We start from the raw sequence: 9,801 nt of genomic DNA, 5'->3' as shown, positions 1-9,801 counted from the left end.
TCTTAATTCAAACTTTTAGATTCCAAAAAGGCTTCCGAATCAACGATAAACCTTGTTGGCTGCAGCTTTTCAGCGGATATTCTAAAATCCCTATAAAGCCTGTTAAAGCTCAGTTAAATCACTAATTAGCTGCAAAAGTGCAGTTTTGTCGGCGCAGCGTTACCCTGGGTACCAGACTCACTATATATGAAATAAAATAGAGAGTCTGGTCTAGTGCGCCCCATTCTCGTTCTGGTGTGCTGATATTAACCAATCAGGAGCGAGTGTACAGATTTTTGTACGTTCAAAGGTCACAGCGAAACAATAAACTTAGCTCTGGTATAAAACATTGAACAGAACAGAACATAAATAAATGCTAGCAATCGTAACGATTGAGTTTGAAGATGCTGTTAAAACTGTACTCAAAGAATATTTTCCGCATGTTGTGGAACTGATCACAGAACAGCATTGAAAGCCTTGTTTGTAGAGAGAAGAGACACCTTCGCCATATTGCCAACTGGCTTTGGAAAGTCTCTGATATTCTAGGATGTGCCTCTCGTTGCAAAGAAATTAGGCCTTGTAGTGAAATGCAGTAGATAAGAAACACCGCAAGGCGCCGAGAAAAAACAACAACAAACATAAGTAAATCAGTTATAGCTAATATTTCGCCCGGCATACGGGGCTTCGCTTGTCATATTGCCCATATTTGCTGTGGTAACCTTCCAACGTGATGATTCTAACCGCCGCGGTGTCCAAGCGCGCTGCCTTCACAGTTAGGAAGTAGACGTTGAAAGTACACACAATTTATGAGGAAAATTACAAAAGACTATGATTAACAATTTGATAATGATTAACATTTAATAACTGCACTGTGATAACTTTAATTTCATGCTTCGCACATGTTTTTTGCTGCCAAATGGCGTTTTGAACCTGATTTGATTATCTTGAGGCAGAAAAGTCTATTACCACTGTATTAAAAATGTCGATTTTGAAGAACTAAATAAAACACATTTGCTTTAAGATTTCCCAAAACTCCTCTGACTACTGAGTTTCTTTATTATTTATCTGACAGTCCTGTTTCACAGGCCTAGTCTGTTAAATAGACTTCAATTCTTTCAAGTAAGTTCACCAGAACGAGAATGGGGCGCACTAGACCAGACTCTATTATTTTATCTAGTGAGTCTGGTACCCAGGGTAGCGCAGCGTATGAATGACATTCTAATACAGTCGCATCATACGGAATGGCAGCCGTCAAATTTCCTTCATCAATAAATAATATTGCAACCAATAATATATGTGCAATTAAATACTATGCAGGGTACGCGAATCGATTCCAGTGGACCGATGAGTGGGAGTGCGTGGTTGAGGAGGCAAACATTGAAAATTTAATCAATATTTCATAAAATTATTAGCAGAGAAAAGCACTGAAAAAACACCATGTCGTCAGCGTGAAGCTCTTCTTTTACACTGAAAGAGACTGATAATACACGATAATGAGAAAGCTCAGCTTATTCTAAGAGCAAAACAAGCCACGTTCATTCTAGGTCAGTAAAGAGTACCCTTGTTGGGGAGATGATTGAGGCAACCCTCCGTCCTGGAATCGAAGAGCATGCGCATGGAACAAAGTTCATATTTCGCATACCCTCTGGCTCCAGGACAGTGGGTTGCGTCACTCATTTGACAGACACCGAGGAGAAGGGGGCTGTGGGGGCTATAGCCCCCTCCCCACATTTTGCCAAAATGCAACAAATTTACCAATGAATCACCATTTAAACCACCTTTTATTTGGTTCTACCCCCCCCCCATTTTTTCAGACCCCCGACTTTATTTCTCAACACTCTCCAGTGCCTGTTTGAAAATGTATTCGTTCTAGAATATCACTCTTGGGGCACAAGCTACAGGCTCTTTCCATGGAAACCTTGAAACCTGTTTGTTTTATTTTACAGTTAATTTTTTTTTAAGATCTTTAGGTTTGAAAAGCAACAGATCTTAAATTTTGAAGAAGAAAAATCTTCTTTTTATCCAATGTTTGATGCGTTCATATGTTCAATGCCCATCATGGATGTCTTGGCAGAATGAACACATCCCATGAATGTGCAAAATCTTTACACTGAAAGATTTCAACTGTCAACAACAACAAAAGCTCCCTCTATGGCTGCGAGCAAATAAAATAAGGTAAAATAACCACTAACATTTAAATATTTGACATGTATGCAAGGTGTCCTCAAAAAGATTGTAAGAGACTCTTTTCTATGCCTTTGACCCCATGATTTCAAAAAAATGGCAGGGATGGAGAAAATAGAGTCTAAACATTGCTTATAATGTAAGGAATTGACTTAGGTCTGCTCAACTTCCATACTTTAAACTGCTAACTTCAACTTTGTCAAGCTTTATCTCCTTTCATGCCATAGTTTTTTCAAAATTGAAATCTAGACAAATTTACTTTGATTGAATAACTCTTGATGATGCAACTTCAGGTACATGTGAAAAACATTCAAATAAAATCAAGCACACCTATTGTACAATAAGCCATGCAAAACGTTCCACAGGGATGCAGGAGCGGAAGCAAAATTGACAGTGGGTGGGTAAACTTTGCCCAGGGAATGGGCCTAAAAGAGAACTGCAGTGAACTTATAATTCATTAGGCAAGGAAACCCCCAATGCCAGATAGGTAAAGCTTTTAGGAATGGGATTAAGCAGAAACAAATTCACTGACATCAAATATCTTTATTTTAAGTCAATGGTTTTAAAGAAATCAGTTTCAGATTGGATGCATGTGTAGAAGAAAATTATTGCAAAACCAATTATGTATTCGAGTGTCAACTGATAACAGAAGGCAAATGAATGCTTTGCCTAATATTGATATTGAAAATGGAAAAAATGTTAAACAAACAGCACCTCAAAATATATATACAAGTACTACAAGCCATGCAATGTGCCATGCAACTTAATTCATCACCAGATATCTAATACTAAGCTAGAGACTAGATTATTGGCAGGGAAGCAATATTCAAGGATGAACAGCCAGTTATGTTCATAAGAGAAGGCTTATTGAGTAAGAATAGTGCATAATTTCTTCAAATGGTTTCCCTTTTTCTCATTTTTGTTTTAATAAAAAAAATTATGAAGCTGTGAAATTGCATAACAAAAATATTGAAACTTAAGGGTTTTGTGTCTTTAAGAGTATAATACAATAACAGTTTAACAAATAATTTTAAAACAGAATGATTACATTTTAATTTCTGTGTCCACTTGAAAGGTTCCTCATCAATTCACTATCAAACAAATGTATAAAGTATGGGGCTTGCTATTTAAATAGGAATTCACAGTCAACACTGCAGTGTAACACAGCTTTTTCAATGTGAAGCATTAAAATACAGAATGTGATTATTTGAAAAGATTTTCAATTGTCCATGTTTATAAACATCATTAAGCAATGGCAGCTTGAGGAAGAAAAGATAGAAAACTTTCATCAAATGTCACCTGTTGACTATAATTTTAGACCATTATATTCAACAGATTTTGAGGGGTCAGTAGGGTACACCTTTTGTGCATATGTCATAAGTCTTTTCAATCCTTGGATATATTTCCGCTGAGTTTCATCATTGAGAACATGAGCTACATGTCTTGAGAAAATCTTTTCTCTTCCAGTACGAGCATGGATACCTACCATAGTTACTCCAATTGGCCAAGGTGCATTGCCAATGGCCATTTGCAAGTAATGATCACTAGCTTTCACATAATCCCTTTCCAACACTGAAGAAACAATTTCAGTTAGTGATTCCAAAATAACTTCATCAATTTTCTTATTTCTGAGGCTCTTAAAAAGAGGTCTCATATATTCAACAGTCTGATGAAACCTAGCACTTTCAAGTTTACCTTGGAGGCTTGTTTTTAAGTTCTGATCACGTGCATTGAGACCCCTAGCCCAGAGATGTTGTAAGTGTACCAAAAATGTGACAATGAATTCAGCATCTTTTTCACCATTCCCTTTGCCCAACTCTTCAGCCATACTTTGTATTGTTTCAAGTTCAACAAAATCACCTTTGACTTTAATATCACTGGCTTCCTTTGCACCTGCTTGTCCCTGATTATTAACAAGTTCATCTAAAAAGTCTTGATCGATCTTATCCATTGCAGCTTTGAAATCATTTCTAAGGCCCTTGTCGTCTTCTTTTGCCATCATTTCCACATAGCGTAGCCGTTGCGCAGTTTCATCGTTCGTCTCCCCGAATAGTTTTATTGGTTCTCCTTTCTCCCTCAGGCGTTTTACAACTTCATCGTGTGAGAGTTTCTTTTCCTTCTTTTCGCCATCGGATGCCTTTTTTCCTTTGTCTAACGCTTTTGCAATATCCCCTTGAAGGTCTGTCTTGCTAGACCCTGCTCTGTCGTCAAGTAGGCCTTTGCTTCGCAACTTTTCTTCTTGCCTCTTCCGATATTCTTCTTCTTGTTTTGCTGCAAGCTCTCCCCGTCGGAAATACTTTTTATTCGATGTGACTTCATTTGAGTCGATTTGCTTTCTTTTCCGCTCAATTTCAGCAAGTAATACATCCATTTCTTCTCCACACTGTTCAATATCAAAATGGCGGTCGAGTAGATAAGCGAACGCTCCTTCGCATTTTGTAAATTCAAGACCTGAGGCCAGCCTCTTAATGGACCGGTGTATTTGTCCGTCCGTTATGTGTAGAGGTTCAACAGTAACAATTATTATTTGAGCTGTTTTAAATCGGGTTATTTTTAAGGCGGGGACTTAAACGAGTAGCGATTATAAAGATTTCCCGTTTCAAACCTTTTTCATGTTTCTCAAGTTCACTTTAAGGTACTCTACCACTCAGAGATGTGAACTTTGTTGTTTTGCAAGCTATTGACTCACAAATTTACAAACATATGTAGTTTTGCATTGGGAATTCAAATTTGGTATTGGTTTTTGGGTGTGGCTCATCGTTACCATGGAAACCTACAAACAATAGAAATTTTATTCTTTCTGTTAGGCTATGCCTCATTTTGCTCAAGAACTTTTGGTTCACATAAAACTCATATTGACACATTCCTTATTAGCTGGTTAGTGCAACAATGTCATTTTTTTCTGATTTTCTGACATTTAATTGGTTTGAAAGCAACTTAAACTCAGCCGTCTCAAAATTTCATCATGACATTATTCTTATAGACCATGTTTTGAAAGTTCATTTTAAATATACATCAAAACAGACATCTTTATTGCATTATTCAGTTTATAGTGAGCAAATTGATATACAGCTTTACTATATAGATTAAATTATCATGAAATGAGGCAGTGACCTAGTCGGGCAGTGACGCAGAAAACAGATTGCGACAAAATGACTTTTAAAAAGTCTGAATGCAAAAAACAATGCAAAACTAGTGAATGTTGTCAAAAGTTCATTACTATCCATGATTTTTATAATTTTGAGGTATTTTAGTTTGTGTTGAAGCTTCTTGTTGGTTTTACTAAATCAAATAAATATCATTATAGCAGCAAAAAAGAAAATTCAAACATGAACGTTAATGAAAAGTTGCTATAGTTCATTCGAAGTCACACTCAGCATATGTTTCCCCTTTTTGCTTTTTCTGCTGAACCTCTTTGGCAGTACCCTTGTTATTCAGTCTTTTTCTTCTTTACTTTGCTATCTCAAAGGAAGATTTTCTTGAAATTTTTAGCCTCTGGACAGATTTTATTGTAAATGCTTTTCTAATGTGTTCTCCAGCTTTAGTACCTAAACATTTGCAAAGAACTGTTTTAAATGTTGCTCCCTTTGAAAATTGGCAAGCAGCCATTGAGACAGCTGTTTGCAGGGTATGTCTTCCATCATAAATAGCTTTGGGGCAAATTCTCAACACTGTTGAAGGATTCATTTCTGTCTTGCGTCAAATCACAAGAACATATTTTCAAAAAATCCTAATCCGAAAGCTGTTAAAAAATTGGTACAAGTTTCTTTGCCACATCTGGTGACAATGTATCATGAGCCTTGTGACTACCAGGGCTGTTGCTTTTTGCAAGGTCTCTCTGCCAGAAACTCCAGTAGTAGCACCTGGGGGACAATGTGTATGCTTGGGATTGGCATCTGAAGAGGCTAAATGAAAAAGAATTGCAAAAATTTTCTCAAGAATTTCCTCAAGAGTGGCACATCCACCTCCATTGCATTTGCAGTTCCCTTGTAGTTTTTTTAACAATTTCTTGTATGCTTTTCTCCCCACTCCTCGGTTTGATCTTCATCTTCTGCAATCTTGTATTTTATGCAAAAATTTGATAAGACCTCAAAATCAATAAGTAGGCCAGTTTCCAAATCTATCACTGCAGTCAGGCCATTATGAGAGGAGTGACCTCTTATCATCCTTGATCCGTCAAATAAAACCCCAATGTATAAAATGTGACTGAAAAGCTGGATTAAAACCAACTTTTGAATAACTAAATAGCAATCAGTATCCCTCTTAGAAGTGTCCTTTGCAGCTGATATATCGAGATCAATTCCAAAAATGTTCATCTTCGCTTCGCGATGAGGAAGGCCTAATCGAAACATCACATTGACTTCGCACGCCTATAACAGTGCTAACGTCTTGTGAAGCTTTATCATGTCCCTTTATAACCGTAGCAACTTTGGTCCGCAAATTTCTAGTTTTTCTTCGACCCAAAGATGGCTTGCGACTTCTAAATTTTACAACTTTTCCAATTTCACTTTGGTGGCTATCAAAACAAAATATGGCGGAACACTCTTGTCAGCTGATCAGTATAGGCAGCCTGACCAATGGGAGAGCTTGTTGTTCAAAGTGAACCAATCAAATCACACCAACGTCAAAATGGCAGACTAGAACAATCCAGATCCCGAACATTTGGCCAATGAAAATCAGTTAAAAACAAAAGAAAAAGCGAAAAACAATCCTAAATTCACCATGATGTCGAACAGAGGAGAAATTAGCTTTTCATCAATATATAGGTTGCCTGAAACCGACGAAGTTGACACGAATGGGACGGACTTTTTTCTTGAGCTTTTATCCAACATTTGCAATAAAAACCAACTGAAAGTCATACCATGACGCACTTTATCCTCTCTAATAATAAAACGGGTAGAGATATAGCAAAAACCTCTCGTACACTGAAAGATGAATACCGATCGAACATTTTTGCAATGAAATCTCGATTTGTGAAATTCTCCCAAAAATTGCCTTTTTGGAGTGGTAAAGTACCTTAAGAAACAAAACATTTAGCACATTAAAAATGACAACCAAAACATTGCTCAACCATAGTCACTTTTTTATTGACTATGGCCCAATGAAGACCAAAATTAGATATGCTTCTGTAAAAATTTCTGAATAGATGAAAACATTCCCGCCGGAACTTTCCTCAGTGCGTAAATACGAAGATTTTTCATTTTATGTTTTATTACTGTCACTTCATCCATATTTGAAACTCTCTACAAGAAACGGGTACTTGGCAGTCGGAAAGAATTACAAAATTTTAGTACTGGAAGCAAGCAATTAAAAACTTTTTGAATTTTGAAAAAGGCAAGAGCAACGAGATTTCGAAACAGTCAGCCAATATGATTGGCTGGTTGGCATAAAAATTGTAGACATTGAAAAAGAAAATACATTCCCCCCATCTAACTAGAAGATTAGATGGGGAAGCGAACCCTTGATGAAAATGTCACGAGCATTTGAAAACCATAGACCAACTGGTTTTTCCGACTACAATGCTAAAAACTGGAGACTAAAAAATTGAAACTGACAATAGAAATAAAGACACCAAAATAGTAATTTACCTCCAAACAATATTATATAAAATGCATAAAGTCATACGACCTACCATAATTGAATGCTGATGCAGATTCCTCGGGAGGTTTTTTGGTCTATATTGACTAGCAAAAAGCTCATGTACATAGCTGATCTATGATATTGTTAAATAGTATTTGCACAGGATAACGCTTGAAAATATCCCAGGGGGTTATCTGAACTTTCATATACAGAATGGGTCGATCCGATAATTATTGATAAAAATTGTCCTGGTGATCTGACCCTTTTGGGTACCTGATTTAACTATATAATTCTTGGATATTTATGGGTTCAACTATCACATAACGATATCAAAAGAAGAATGAAATAACAGGTGTGTTTAAACTGATCATCATAGGAAACAGTCTCAATTACTTTGACTAGTGGTTTCTTATGTACTAGTGGTTCCCACAACAAGATTTCATTTTTTATATTATTGGGTCTGACCAAAACTGAAAATTTTGGGTCTTTTAAATTTATTCCTGGTTGTTTAAAGTAATTTTTGATAACTGCGGATCGACCTCCTTGTATATGAACAGTTTATGTGACACCGTTGGGGTAAACATGTCCATAATGTGCACGTCGAAGTTGAAGGTGCATTCCATACCTGTAAAGTTTTTGGTTGAGTCCATACAGTAAATTTATGCGCAAAAAGCTCTAAAAATGGAAAATTAGCGAAATATAATGTTATTACCTTAAAGAATATATCATTCTTCAACAGATCAAATTGAACAACGTTTTATAGAGATATATAGATTTTTTTGTTTAACTGTATCAATATCAACACCAGCAAAAGCCACTGAAAATCTTCAAAAATTCAAATTTTAATTACAACAAATTTTTTATCTAGAATGTGGCACTATCCCTGCACAGTATAATTATAATGAGTATATAACGGCATTTTCCGAGAATGCCTGGCTCTGTTTCACAGGAATGTCACCTTGCAGTTTAATTTCAAGAAAACGGGTCAACTCCTTAAGTTTAACGGTAACACTTATTTCAGTATCGAGTTTGTATGAACATGGCGAAAATAATTTTTCATGCTTGCAAACACGTATTTCGTAGCTGAAAATAAACGCAGGTGATTGTATATTGCAGCTGGTATGCTAGGAGGTTAAATATTCCATAAAACTGGAATTATCTCAAAAACAGCTGTAAGATCTATTGTGCTGTCGTGTAGAGCTACAGGAATTCACATGAACCATGCGAATAAACTCCGAGTTTTCTTTTAGGTTTTTTCCTATCTGGAAAATAAATCTTGGTCGCCCAAAAACTATAACGGAAATGGCTGGAATTGCCGATGCTCTTCCTCAACAACGAACCAAAACACCTGCTTACCAAAGAACCCAATGTCATTTCTCTCTATCAAGATTTGTAGCGTTATTCTCGTTAATTTTTTCACTGCAAATGTTGTTGTTACTGTCATCATTATCGTTGTTGCTGTTATCATTACAGCTGTTTCTGTTGTTGCTGCTGTTGCCATTTATGATCATTTCTATTTCGCAATGTTGGGCTGGGCAAGTCTGCGACAAAACATTGATTACTCTACCGCTTGAAGTAGAGAGTTCCAGCGAATCTTGACACGCCTCCTGCATTTCTTCACTCTCCAAGCCCTCATTGTCAATGATGGTTCCCATAATGTCCTCATATTTCGGTGGAAGTTCACCTAAGTACAGAAATAAATATTCAGTGACAGCTCTAAAGTGTACAGTCGCAAAAAGCGCTTGCAATCTTAGTTCAACTGCGCATGCGAAAAGGAGTAACAGGGGATGGGAGGGCTGCAGCCTCCATAATAAGGCAAAAATTCCGAAATCCGTGTTCTTGTAGTCAGGGCCTGCGAAACGCACTTTCAAGTAGGGCGAAACGAATTTTGGCAACGAAGAAAAGGGACTCGGAAGGCAATTACTTCCTTTTAAGATATTAATCTTGTATCTTTTATTACGACTTGTTGCCGACTTGCAATCTGTGTTGCAAAGGGGAACGAGACTGAATTGTACAAACAACTGCATTGACTTTTTACCCAAGGATGCAAATCCTAAT

General features: G+C 36.8%; 1 protein-coding gene across 1 annotated transcript; it reads right to left on the bottom strand.

The window, feature by feature from the left end:
* Window positions 1-3,051: 3,051 nt before the first annotated feature.
* LOC135687955 (pre-mRNA-splicing factor 18) lies at window positions 3,052-9,117 on the bottom strand. The gene has a single exon (XM_089114164.1). The coding sequence runs from the start codon at window positions 4,532-4,534 to the stop codon at window positions 3,470-3,472; it is 1,065 nt and encodes a 354-aa protein (XP_088970290.1). The 5' UTR covers window positions 4,535-9,117; the 3' UTR covers window positions 3,052-3,469.
* Between the last annotated feature and the right edge of the window lie 684 nt (window positions 9,118-9,801).

Source organism: Rhopilema esculentum, chromosome 19 (assembly GCF_057945365.1).
Source record: "Rhopilema esculentum isolate cy_ngs chromosome 19, ASM5794536v1, whole genome shotgun sequence".
NCBI lineage: Eukaryota > Metazoa > Cnidaria > Scyphozoa > Rhizostomeae > Rhizostomatidae > Rhopilema > Rhopilema esculentum.
Note: the sequence above shows the minus strand (reverse complement) of the source record. Positions and strands in the feature narration are given on the sequence as shown.